The sequence below is a fragment of the Vombatus ursinus genome, unplaced genomic scaffold, assembly GCF_900497805.2.
Source record: "Vombatus ursinus unplaced genomic scaffold, bare-nosed wombat genome assembly UNPS02014817.1, whole genome shotgun sequence".
In the NCBI taxonomy this organism is placed as follows: Eukaryota; Metazoa; Chordata; class Mammalia; order Diprotodontia; family Vombatidae; genus Vombatus; species Vombatus ursinus.
The window spans coordinates 5,702,980-5,716,208 of NW_020954595.1; the positions used below are offsets into that span (position 1 = coordinate 5,702,980).

At 43.2% G+C, this 13,229-nt stretch overlaps 1 protein-coding gene across 1 annotated transcript in view; it reads left to right on the forward strand.

Annotated features, from left to right (window-relative positions):
- Positions 1 to 13,137, forward strand: part of NME8 (NME/NM23 family member 8) — a 61,435-nt gene extending 48,298 nt beyond the window's left edge. Inside the window, exons 12-16 of the mRNA XM_027835769.1 lie at positions 5,462 to 5,557; positions 6,353 to 6,504; positions 10,179 to 10,323; positions 11,069 to 11,310; positions 13,063 to 13,137. Of these exons, the coding sequence (XP_027691570.1) occupies positions 5,462 to 5,557; positions 6,353 to 6,504; positions 10,179 to 10,323; positions 11,069 to 11,309 (634 nt within the window). The 3' untranslated portion in view covers position 11,310; positions 13,063 to 13,137. The remainder of the gene's footprint in view (positions 1 to 5,461; positions 5,558 to 6,352; positions 6,505 to 10,178; positions 10,324 to 11,068; positions 11,311 to 13,062) is intronic.
- Positions 13,138 to 13,229: the final 92 nt, after the last annotated feature.

The following is a 13,229-nucleotide window of genomic DNA, read 5'->3' on the forward strand; positions in this document are numbered from 1 at the left end:
TTTCCTTAGCAGAATCAAGTCCAGGGTACCTCAGTACCTGCCTTTGTTGGGTTTCCTCCTAGGGCCCCATGTATCTCCTTTTCTTAACTGCTGCATGTCCTACAAGAGCCTCATTTTGTCCCAATTGTTGAACCAAAACTACCAGGGGACTGGTCTGAGTCAGGCCCGGCCCAGAGCGGAGACTTTCCGATTGTATACTTCATTGGTACCTATACAACCATGTCTCATATGCTTGTTCCCCAGGAGGGCAAAAATCCTCTCCTGAGAAAGTTGCTAACATTGTCCTCTGTGCCAGGACCCATCCAGTCCTACATTGGCCACCACGCATGGATTTCACACCCGACGTAGACTGGAGATCTTTGGCCCATCTTACATTCAGATGAGATTTCCACACATGACTTATGGAAATTGGCCCCCTTCTATGAAGCACTGATGATCTGTCTCTCACTAACCCAGTGAACCTAGTTTTGGACACTATGCTGCTGTTAGTTCAGGGGAGATATCCATGTGTACATGGAGGTAGAGGCAATAGCCTTGGATGAATATACACTCCCATATGAACATTGGCTTAGCTTTAGTATTCTTTATGTGTGAAAAATGTGAATATATTACAAGCTCAAAACTCAGTTCTGTGTGGATTTTGTGTTGTATCTTCCCTCCTTAACACTGTAAGTGAGTCACATAACTCCTCCCCCTCAGATGAAAGATTTTGCACCAACTCTCAGGCATTGTCCCCTAAATGAATGTTTTCAAGGAGTTGTGAATAGTCAAGTAGGTGTGGTAAATCACACAGCATATTCATAATGGATTCTTCTGACCATGTTCCCATATATCCTTTTATATTTTGTTTTAACGTTCATTTTTATAGATTTTAAGTCCTCAATTGTCTCCCTCCCTTACCCACTGAGAAGGCAATCCATATGCTATCAAGTACATGTGGATACACTTTTCTAGAAATCTTCAGGGATCATAGCATCCTCTTTCCTATAAACAGGCCCTGTTCCGCATATCAATTATCTCTGATTATTAGCTTCTACAGTTGACAGTATCTTCTAAATACCAGATTCATATCTTCACGGTGTTGGCCCACAATGCCAGTATTTCCCTAGTTACTAAGAGTAATAGAACAATTAACTGAACAATTGGTTGAACTACAACAATGCAAATTAGCAGCCAGGAGGACATTTAAATAAACAGGATGAAATGGTGGTCGTAAAACAGCTGCCGTGCTCATCGGCATTGTCAAGCAACAAACATAAACATCGTAAGCGCTCAATTAGCCCAATGTTCAGCTCATTGCATTTAATTCATAAATAAAATTCGAAAACCAATTCCAAAAGAAAACTGAAACAATGCCAAAACAAAAGGAAAGTAAACACAAGACAACAGAATTCATAACAACAAAAAAAATCCTAATCCAATATCAGCAAAGGAGAAGAAAGTAAAGTATCACTGCTAGAAATGAAACTCAGCATCAAAAGGAAATTGCACATGAAAACTCCAAAGAAAAGAAAGGAAAATCTAAAAGAGTTAAAAATTGAATTAAACCAAACTCAACATACAAGAATATTTTTAAAAGTATTCAGTATTGGGCCAAATTTAGGTCAAACTCTAAAAGAAAGATGAATTGATGAAATATTAAAATGAAAATTCTGAGGAGCTAAAGAAAAAGTCAAGATCAAAATGAAAACCTTTATAATACTGGTAAACCAAATGCTTATAAAATACTACCAGCAGTCTGTCTTCAAAGAAGCCAAAGAAACCAAGGATTGGGGTGATAACTCCCAATGCAAAGAAAAAGACAACTGTAGGTAAATGCGCCCCTCCACCAACTCTCCCTTTCTAACACCAGCTGTCATTTTCGAGCTTGGAGGTCTGTTCTTTACCCACTTTCCATCTCTTCCGAGGAGTTTAGCCTCAAGGATATGTGGTCACACCCTCAGCCCACCATGCTCGAAGCAATCATTCTTCCAAGGGAAATCAAAGTGACCTCTGAGTTCAAGTTGGAGGGTTCTGCTTGGTTGAGTAATAACATCATTCATAAAACTACACGTGACCCGCTAGTCCCCAGGGCAGCCAGACTCCCCACACTGGAATTGCAGGGTCCTTGCCCAGGTAAAATTTCAACCCTCTCAGGGCTTACCTGGCTATGAACACTCTAATTCCAACTAAGGACCTTTTGGGACTAAACTGAAGAGAGCCAGCTTACAAAATATGACCAATAGTGATGGCTAGTCCCATAGGACATAGCCGATGGGAGAGAGATGGGGACGAAAAAGAAGACTCCCTCCTCCAGTTAATGTGCCCCAGAGACACAGGGAAAGAAGTCACTCCCACCAGGCTTTCCTTGAAGTCTGCTTTCTGGGGAAGCTGAACTTGACTTGTGTGTGTGTGTGTCTGTGTGTGTGCATGTGTGTGCATGTGTGTGTGTATGTGTGTGTGTGTGTGTATGTGTGTGTGTGTGTGTGTGTGTGTGTGTGTGTAGTTGTTTTCCATCTCACTGGAGTGGGTGGAGGAGGGATAAAGTGTAAGGAGCCTAAAAAGTTTAGTTTCTCTGAGATCATATCAATTTATAGGATCCTACATCTAGAGCTGGCATGGACCTTAGGGGCCATCTAGACCAGTCCTCTTATTTTACACTTAAGTAAACTGAGTCCTGGAGATGTCAAATAACGTATCCAAGTTCACACTGGCTGCAGAAAGTTCTACAGATGTAGAAGCAGGATTTGAAGCAAGGCCCCAGAATTCTAGGATTTGAGAGTTGGAAGTTTAATCTAAGTCATATATGAAAGGAATCCCCACTGTAGATGGTGCTCCCCACTGTAGATGGAGCTCCTGGCACTCATGGGCTGCCATGGTCAGATAATTCCCTATTCACGGTAAGTCATAAAGCACTTTATAAATGCTGGGCATAGGCATCGTGGCACCATATACAAAATCAGCTTAGCCAAAATTAGACCATTTTTCTGGTTCTAAGGAGAATGGGGTATTCAAAGGGAGAATATTTCTAGTGAAAAAGCGGCCATCACCTTTATTTCCTCTCACTTGCCAAGGAAAGCTATTTTTAAAAAATTCAGGGTATATACTAGTGTGAAATGTCTTTCTGAGCTAAAGGGTTTTTGTCTGTTTGTTTTTTGCTTAGAGATAGGGACAATTGACATTAGAGAGATGTGGAAAAATTCTGTTTTGTCATTAAGCCATCCACATTTGAGGAATTCTCGTAACAACAACAACAATTCCCACTTTTGTTGTGTTTCGGTGTTTGCGAAGCACTGCCCTCACAAGAGCCCTGTGAAGGAGGTATTACACGTGTCGTCAGTTCCAATTTATAGATGAGGAGATGGAGGTGCGGAGGAGTAAAGTGGCCTTCCTGGGATCACACAATACATACAAGTGTACAATTGGGGAATTCCAAAGGATTTGCCCAAGAACTATTGGCTCTCTTTACCCTGGTCAGGAGCTGATGAGTTCTTGATTTTTAGTGAAATTTTGGAATTTGTGCAAACCTTTAGGTTCCCCAGTGAATTCATAAAATTGGGAATCTCAATGATTTAATAATTCAGTAATAGGTATTTTATATTAAGTATCAACTGGAGATTTTTTCAAGTCTATGTCCAGTTTAACTGTTTCTGAAATGCTTTCTGGCTTAGTCAATAATATACTGCACTTGTGTTATATTGCTCTACCACCCAATAAATACTGATTCATTCATTCATTCACTCCTTCCTCATCTCTGTCCATTAGCCTCCTTCAAGCTCCAATTTCACCTTCTCCATGAAACCCAGCCCAACTCCTTAGTGACTCTCTCCCTCTTCTGACCTTGCTGTACTGTTTCACTCCTTTTCTGAAGTGATCAAACTCGAATTTGTATCCCATTTATCTGTGCACAGGCCTTCTCCTTCTACCAGCTTCAGTCAATCAGTCAACAAACATTTATTAAGTGCCTGGCCCTTGCTAGGCATTGGGGATACAAATAAAAGCAAACCTCCCATAGCTGTCCCTGCCCTCAAGGAGCTCCCAGTCTACTGGGGTAGACAACATGCAAACAGTTGTGTGGAAACAAGACATAGGCAGGATAAATTGGATATGCTGAACAGAAGGGAGGCAGTAAGATTAAGGAAGACTGGGAAGGGTAGGCCTCTAACTGAGGCTTGAAGAAAGACAGGGAAGCAAAGAGGAAGAGAATTCCAGGCAAAGGGGACAAACTATGAGAATGCTGGGGGTTGGGACATACCTTGTCTTGAGTGAACAGCAAGGCAGTCAATGTCGCTGGACCATACAGTAAGAAGATTGGAAAGGTAGGAAGGGGCCAGGTTAGGAAAAGTTTTGTAAACCAAATGTTTGGGTCTTTTTTTTTTTTTGAGGCAATTGGGGTTAAGTGACTTGCCCAGCGTCACACAGCTAGTGAGTGTCAAGTGTCTGAGGCCGGATTTGAACTTAGGTCCTCCTGAGTCCAGGGCTGGTGCTCTATTCACTGCACTACCTAGCTGCCCCTAGGAAAGGCTTTGAAAGCCAAACAGAATACAGTGTCAGAGGCTGCAGAAAAGTCAAGAAGGATGATGATTGAGAAAAGGCCATTAGATTTGGCAATTAAGAGATCATTAGTAACTTTGGAGAGAGCAGTTTCAGTTGAATGATGAGCTCAGAAGCCCAAACATGGAGTGTTAAGAGACTGGGAGGAAAGGAAGTGGATCACCTAGTGTAGATGGATTTCTCAAGGAGTTTACCCACAGAAAGGGAAGAGAGTCATGGAATGATAGCTAGCAAGGAAGAAAGGATCTACTGAGGGCTTTTTGAGGATGGAGGAGATATGGACATGGTTCTGACATCAGGAAAGCAGTTGGTCAATAGGGAGCTCCTGGAGTTAAATGAGAGAGGAGGGAAGAGAGCAGGGGACACTCTGCTGAAGAAGATGGGATGTCATGGGATTACTTGTACATGCAGAGGGGTTCAAAGTTCCTTGAGGGTAGGGCCTGTGCCCTAGCTATCTTTATATTTCCCCCTTTACCTCATTGGTACTTTGCACAAAGTCAGTGTTTATTGAGTAAATGAATGAATGAGAATAGTGATGGGGTCTTGGTCTGGGATTTCATTGTATAGAGAACTCACAGATGAGGAAACTCCTTCCACCATTAGGGTTTGGCATCTTCTCTGCAATTTAGGGTCTCAGAGTTGCCTCTATCATTGGGAAGTTAAGTGACTTGTCCAGAGCCACACAGATAAGATGTGTCAGAGGCAGAGCTTGGCCCCAGGTCTTCTTGGCTTTGAGGTCCACTATTTATTCACAGTATCTGATTTCTGTGTCTGGCTGTTTCTGTCTCTGTGTCACTCCCCCACCCTTCCTCCTTCTCCACACTGAAACACACATGTACAATTAACTACAGCACACGTATTTTATGAGTTGGATTTTCTTTTCAGTACATAACTATTCCCCTTTCTCCCTACCTTTATTTTTTCCCAGTGCTCCAATTCTGGCACTTTGTTTAGAACGAATAAATGCTGTGTTCTACTGGCGATATATACTGGGCCCAACGGCTACTGATGAAAACCCTACCAGGTACTTCCTAGCAGAGGTCTCCAACCATTTCTAGAATATCAGGGAAGGAAGGGAAAGTATCAAACATAACAATTGAAATGGAGTCCTGAGTAATTAAAATGTTCCACCTTGGTTTCAAAGAAGACAGAGGAAAACATCAATGCCCCTTCTCTCTGCAGAGATGGGGAGTGATGGGTCTGGAGCATGGCATAGACTGCTAGATTTGATTGATGAATTAGTCAGTTCTGCTGAACTTTTATTTTCTACCTATTTCTTTATTCTGTATTTTTCTTTTCTGATTAACGGCTCTCACCTTGGAAATGAAGGTGACGTAAAAACAAGAGATACCAGTAAGTTTTAGAATTGGCAATATACCATCTCCAGAGATATTATGGAATCATCTCAAGATGGAGGAGTGTGTCTGAGGCCCATTTTGTATCCCTCATTCCTGGCCCTGAGCTATTCAGAGGGGAAGGACCACAAGAAGTATTTATCATTTTGACAAAGATCTACCCCAAATGATTGTGTTAAGCAGGGCCTGATCTAGTTAGCCTGACCCCCTCTCCACCCAGATCCACTCCCAGCTGGTTTTCAGAAGCATGGCTTTGTGGCCCCATCCCCCCACCTCCCACTGGTGAAGTTTAGGTTGGTGAACCCAAGTGCATCCGCTTTATCCCACTGCTCATTTGCCCCAATGTGAAGGTCTTTCTGGCCCCAAAGCCTGATTACAAAGAGAGTGTCAGTTTCTCAATATTGATGAGAGCTCAAGGGGACTTTACAGAGTTGGACTTTTAAAACTTTTCTCCTTTTTAAAAGTTTGAGGGATACTCTTGGCCCAGAAAATTGTCGTTTCAACCAAATTCATGGAAAGGATTCCCTACAGGACTTAAATGAAGAAATTCTCTTCTGCTTTCCTTATGAACATACTGTGGTATTGATCAGGCCTCATGCCTTCCAAGATCTGAGGGGTGAGCATTTAAATACACAGGTCAAATTTACTGGATTTTCTGATTCTCTTTTACTGATATGAGTCTCATTAGATGAAGCCCCCCCCTTAAATTGTTTCATGTTTTAAGTCATTATCCCTTAGCAACACCTTAATTTTTAAGAATGCTTTTGATGTATGTCACACACACATTCCCTACCCCCCAAGTGATGGAAAATATGAAGTTCCCCTACCCAGTGGAGGTCTAAACTTTCTGTGTTTAAATGTAAATTATTGGGCTGAGGATAAGGAGTGGATGGGGATCCCACCTGAGTTTAAAATCCACCTCTAATGCTTGCTAGCTATTTGACTGTGGGCAAATCACTTAATCTTCCTAGGCCTCAGTTCCCTCAACTGTAAAATGAGAGGGGTAGTATAGATGGCATCTGACAGTCAGCTAGAGCATTTATTAAGCACTTGGTATGTGCCAGGCATTACGCTAAGCATTAGAGATATAAATACAAGACAGTCCCTGGCCTCATGCAGTTTATATTCTAATGGAGGAGGACAATGCATAAAAGGGAACCAGAAAGTAGGGCTTGTGGGGGTACAGAACGTGATCAAGGCTGTTGAGTGAGGAGGCAGAGAAGTCCAGGGAGTGGGTTGAAAAGGGAATGAAGGGAGCCTTGCTGAAGCCCCTGAAATGGTGCACAGGGCTAGGGAGTCACCATGTGAGAGAGTAGGGGAGTCACCATGCTGGAGAGTGGGGCTTCAGGGCTTCCAGCCATAGCTCTATGGTATCTGCTTCTCATTTTTTATTTACTTCCCTCCATTAAGACACATGCTCATTTGAGAAGACTTAGGTCCTTCCTACTTTGGACAATAACTGCTTTTAGAAACTGTAAAGTAGTTATAAGAGAGCAATTGCCTCAGATCCAGAATTTTTTTTTTTAAAATGGAGCATGTGTATATGTGTATATGTGGCCAACGTCTTTGCTCTAACTTGATCATGGGACTAAAAACATTCCTTGCTAGATGCAGAAGAAACCATCTGAGGGGGAGGGAGATAGATGCACAATTGTCATATGAAAGGAAGTGACAGTACACTAGCAGCATCCACCTTGTTTAAGCCTTCCATTGCTAGAGATTCGAGGTTTCATGATATCCTTTATGTTTGTAACTGATGTGGTTGGAGAATTTATAGCACCAGCAGAACAGAAAACTTGATGTATTTTCTGCATGTCCATAAAGGAATGACCTGTTCTTATTCTACAGGGAATGGAAATTGGAAGTCAAACACCCCTTGTATTCCAAAATAGGGTCTTGAACCTTTTGTAATTTTCAGTTAAATTTTGTTAGGAGTCTTGGAGTTATTAGTTAATGTATCTTCTAATACACTGTTTAATAGAGCAGTGAATAAATGATCCAAGTTGTCAATGGGTGAGTGATCAAGTAAAAGTTCTGCCAGTAATTGATTAATTTTTCTTCAGTAAAGTTGCAAAGAGAGAGAGAGAGAGAGAGCAAAAGAGACAGAGACAGAGATAGAGAGACAGAGAAAAAGAGACAGAGACAGAGAAAAAGATACAGAGATAGAGACAGAGAAAGATAGAGACAGAGACACAGAGACAGAGAGAAAAAGAGACACACACAGAGACAGAGAGAAAAAGACAGAGACAGAGACAGAGTGAGGTAGAGACAGACAGAGAGACAGAGACAGAGACACAGAGAGACAGAGAAAAAGAGACATGCACACAGGGAGAGACAGAGAGAAAAAGAGACAGAGAGAGACAGAGACAGACAGAGAGAGAGCCTTTGTTCTGGGCATTGACTGCATGGCCATACCAATTAACACCTTCTTGAAAGGCTAAGAGAACCTCCTGGATATTTGTCCCACTCACTGTTCTGAGTATCTTGTTGGAGATGTGTGATTAGGCCCATCTCCTGGGCAGGTCTTGTTTGACTCAGGTTATTCTTGGATGGATGGGAGCCTTTCCTTTGTTCTGGTCCTATAAAGAAAGGAGGTGGGGAGTGGTTCTTGGAAGTGTGTGAGGAGGGAATTCTGAGGGAACCAAGCAGAAGCATTTCCCTTCTCCCCTGCCCTCTTTTTCTGTTTCTGTCTATCTCTGTCTCTGTCTGTAACATACTCTTTCTCTATCTCTGTCTCTGTCTCTCAAAGGCCTACTCTTGAACCTCTCCAGCAACTTGATGCTGCTCAGGAAATCTCCTCTCCTCTCTATCCAGGATGTTGGGGCATGTGAATCTAGCCTCTCCTGAGCCATGCCACCTCTCAGGCCCCTTCAGTGGGGGCTTCTCTGACACCCACATGGTTAAGTCTTCACATCTCTAAGACTTCCATCGGGGTCACAAGAGTGTGAGTGGTAGAGACTGCACAGACACCCAGGCTTCATCGTCTGACTGCTATGGTCCAATGGTGTATGCTTCCAGCTCTAGGAACCATATTTTAGGAAGGACATTGATAAGCCCTAGATGCTCAACGTAGTCCAACTATCACAGGGACAGCCCTTGAGGTCTTGCCATGGGAGATGTTAAAGGATTTAGGAATGTTTCCTGAGGAGAAGAGAAGAACATGCATTTCATGGAGTTTATATGTTTTATGGAATCACAGATTTTAAAGCTGGTAGGGACCTCAGAGACCATTTACTCCAACCCCCTCATTCTACAGAGGAGGAAACTTAAGGCTCAGAGAGGAAGTCACCTGCCAAGGTAGGAGGCAGGGAGATGATTTGGATTTGGATCCCTTCACTTCAAATCCATTTGAAGAGCTGTTATGTGGAAGACGAAAGGTCAGTGGCTTTGGAGTCAGGATTCCGTGGTCCTTTGAATTTCTTCTATGTGGCCATGAGGGAGAGCCAGGAGCAAAAGGTCGAAGGAAAATCTCCCCAATAAATTGAATTATCCAAAAGGGAATGGGCTGCCCTAGGAGGCAGTGGGTTCCCTCTAACTAGATAGCTTTAGTTGACAGCTGGATACCCACCATACCACAAGGTATCATGTATGGCAAAGGGACAATTCATGGGGCAGCTAGGTGGCACAGTGGATAGAGCACCGGCCCCGAAGTCAGGAGGACCTGAGTTCAAATCCAGCCTCAGACCAAACACTTGACACTTACTAGCTGTGTGACCCTGGGCAAGTCACTTAACCCCAATTGCCTAAAAAACCAAAACAAAAAACAAACAAAGGGACAATTCTTGTTTAGTTATGGGATACACAAGATGACTGCTGAGGTCCTTCCATATTCAGTGATCTATAACTTTTCAATCTTCCAAATTCTGGTGTCTTGATTATCATATTAACCATGCTTATCCAATTTCTCTGCCCCCTCATTCTAGCTTTCACATATTTCTCTCCTCTGTATTTCATCTAATCTGGGAATAAGACATCCCACTGATAAAGTGGATTATGCAGAGATGTTCCTCTCTCTGTTTACTGTGTCTTATAACAGGGACACAAGTCTTCGTTCTGTGCACACTTGCTTTCTCACTCCACCCTGTAGGCAGGGAGACATTGAGGTCTGGAGCTCTGGAGGGAGGCTGGGGATGAAGAAGCAGCTGAAGGGGTCATGCAATCAGACTTTGTAAAGTTGGTAAAGCCAAGAATTACGCTCCCTCCCTCTCTCCCCAGTTTGAGCCCATCTGAATAATTACAGGAAAGTAAAAGCAGCTTGAAAGCCAACCAGATGTCTGTTTTCCCACCCAGGGGGTATCATAAGAAAGATTCAAGAAAATGGGTTTGTAGTTTCCCACCTGAAGGAAATCCAGCTAACTGCAGACAAGGTTGAGGAAATTTATAGGGCTCTTGAAGAGAGAGATTTCTTCGAGGACTTACTGATCCACATGACTGAGTAAGTACTGTTTTCTTTTCTAAAACCAATTGGTATATCGGAAAAATTGACTACCAAGAAAAAAGAGTTGTGTTGACAAATAGGTTCTGGAATTTTTCCATGTTCTATTTCTATGAATAATAAGACTTGGGGCCTTTAAAATAGTATTTGGACGTGGTTTTGAAGAAGGAGAACAGTGTGAAGCCCAAAAGTCAGGCAGTCCTACTCAGCATCCTGTGAAAAGTCCATTGGTGATGTGGCTAGGCCTGTGCCAGATGGCCATCCCAGGCAGGGCGGAGCAGGAAAGGCTTCACAGACAAGGCACTGCCAGAGTTGACTTCAAAGAATGAAATGTACCATATCAGGGGAATGACTTGTTCCCCAGTAGGATGGAGTACAAGGAGAAAGCCTTTAAATATAAGGGACAAAATAATCTATGAATTGGAATATGTAAACGAGATGTGATAATGATAATGATAGCTGTTTGTCAGTGCCACTGGTCCACACTTTCTATTTTAAGTCTGAACATTTTAAATATTTGAACATAGGTGAGGCAGTGTATTATCACAGCTAGGGAGCTGTCCTCAGGCAGAAAAGCTCGTGTCCCACTCCTGACAGATACGACTATGGGATGCTGGCCAAAGATGTTAGGGTTTGCCCTGTTGAGGTCAGTCCAAAAACCATCAGTGAAGGGTGTATGCGATCTTTTGTGTGGGTGCCTTTAGGACACTTGACAGTGATCCTTTGATGGTCTTTTGACTTCCAGAGGTCCCTGCATGGCCATGATCATAGGTAAGGAGAATGCAGTGCAGGACTGGAGAAAGTTAGCAGGCCCCACAGACCCAGAAGAAGCAAGAAAGGTTGCCCCTGAGTCTATCCGGGCTCTCTTCGGGAAGGACATCTTGGACAACGCGGTGCATGCATCATCTACCAAAGAACATGCCCTGAAGACCATTGAACTGTTATTTGGAGACATTGATCTGGACTCTGAGGATCACGCGATCTAAGGTAGAAAGCCTCTAATTCTCTTGTTTTGTTTTCAAGGTTCGTCCAATTTTCAGGACTGACCATAAAGCAAGCTCACCAGAAGCACCTGTTTAGAATTATAGGTCCAGAGGTGGAAGGAATCCTAGGAGCCATTGAGTCCAATCACTCATTTTCCAGGTGAGGAAACTGAGGCACAGAGTGGCTGAATGGAATGCCCAAGGTCACGCAGTTATTAAGTATCTAAGGCGAGGTATGAGCCCAGGTCTTTCTGACTTCATGTCTCTCCCCCTGCTCCTCTACCGCCTTCATCTTGGTCAGATCCAAAATAATCCTGTGCATAGAACCTCAGAGTTGGAAGTGAATCTGAAGGTCACCCATCTTAACCTAGTCAACCCGAAGCACGAAGCCCCTACACAACTCTCCTAACAAATGGTCAGCCAGCTTTTGCTTTAAGAAATCCAATGATGGGGAACTCACTACCTTGTGAATAGTGAGCTTTTCCTTTTGGAAAGTTGAAATTTGTCTTCCTAGAGTTTAACCCAATATTTTTAGTTCTGATCAAGAAGATGTCTACTCCTTCCTCTTTCACGACAGAAAGAACCCTATGTTATACCAGCCTTAATCTGAGAGGGATTTTAGTCCAACCCCCCAAAAGTTCTGCTGTCTCTGTAGCCCAAGGGAAGGGATGCTATCTTGCCTGTGTGCCGCCCTGCTCATTATGGGTGATTCAGGCCCACTCGGCATCTCAGCCCAGTTGTCTGCTGGCAGTGTGAAGACAAGGCAGTCAGTCAGGAAACAGACATTTAAATGCTTATTCTAGGGATACTAGGAGCAGCAGAAACACAGTGTCTTCCCTCCAAGAGGGAATTCTAATGGGAGAGACATGCAGAGTAGATGCGAGATAATATGAGAGAGAGGGTAGTAGCAACTGGAAAGACAGATGGAGAAGGACGCTTGCAGAAGATGCAATTTAGGTTGCAATCTAGCTCCCTGGATTTGGGGATGCACAGACCCAGTTCTTGGGCCATCCGTGTCTTCAGTTTCAAAGAGCATCCCCTGGGCTCCGTATAGTGGGACATTCCCCAATGCCTGGTAACTACGATCTTGTTCCTCATCGTGAGTTTTCCTACCAATTCAGCACTTGGAGGACAATGGAAATATGATGTGGCTTCTTCCTTACACTTCATTCTCAATTTGCTATGTGGCCTTGGCAAGTTCCTTCCCGTATCTAATCCTTGAAATGAAGGGACCACTCTTAGGCAAAGCCTGAGGTCCCTTCCTGCTCTAATATTCTGGGATTCATTGTGCAATGCTATTGCCTGCTGAAGTTGGACAGAGTGGCAATTGGAAGGAGTGAATTGAATGAGGCAGCTAGGTTAGAGGAGTAGACCTGAAGTTAGAATGATCTGAGTTCAAATCCAGCCTCAGACACTTTCTAGCTGTGTGATGCTGGGAAAGTCATTTAACCATGGCCCACCTCAGTTTCTTCAACTGTAAACGGGGGATCACAACAGTACCCACCTCTCAGGGTTGTTGTGAGGAGCAAACGAGATAATATCTGTAGAGCACTTTGCATAGTGTTTGGTGCATGGTAGCATAAATACTTATCCCTCCCCTCATTCTCTGTACACAAGGCATGCTGGTCTCTTGTTTGCAGATAACTGGAAACTTACTTTAAACACAGCAGAAAGGATGTAAATATGAAAACAGGCAGGAGTGATAGGGACAGGCTGTCACGGAGACATTGTGAATGGGTTCCTTTTTCTTCCCCAGAGCTCCCAGCAGATGTTGCTCCATTTCATCCACATGTGTTACAGAAATGAAATATACAAGGCACCTTCCTCCTGCAGCAATAGCAGCCTCTTGGAGGAAAGAAACAGTGATTTCAACACAAATAAAACAAAACAAAATGAAACGATCCTCTGAAACTGAAAAAAAAA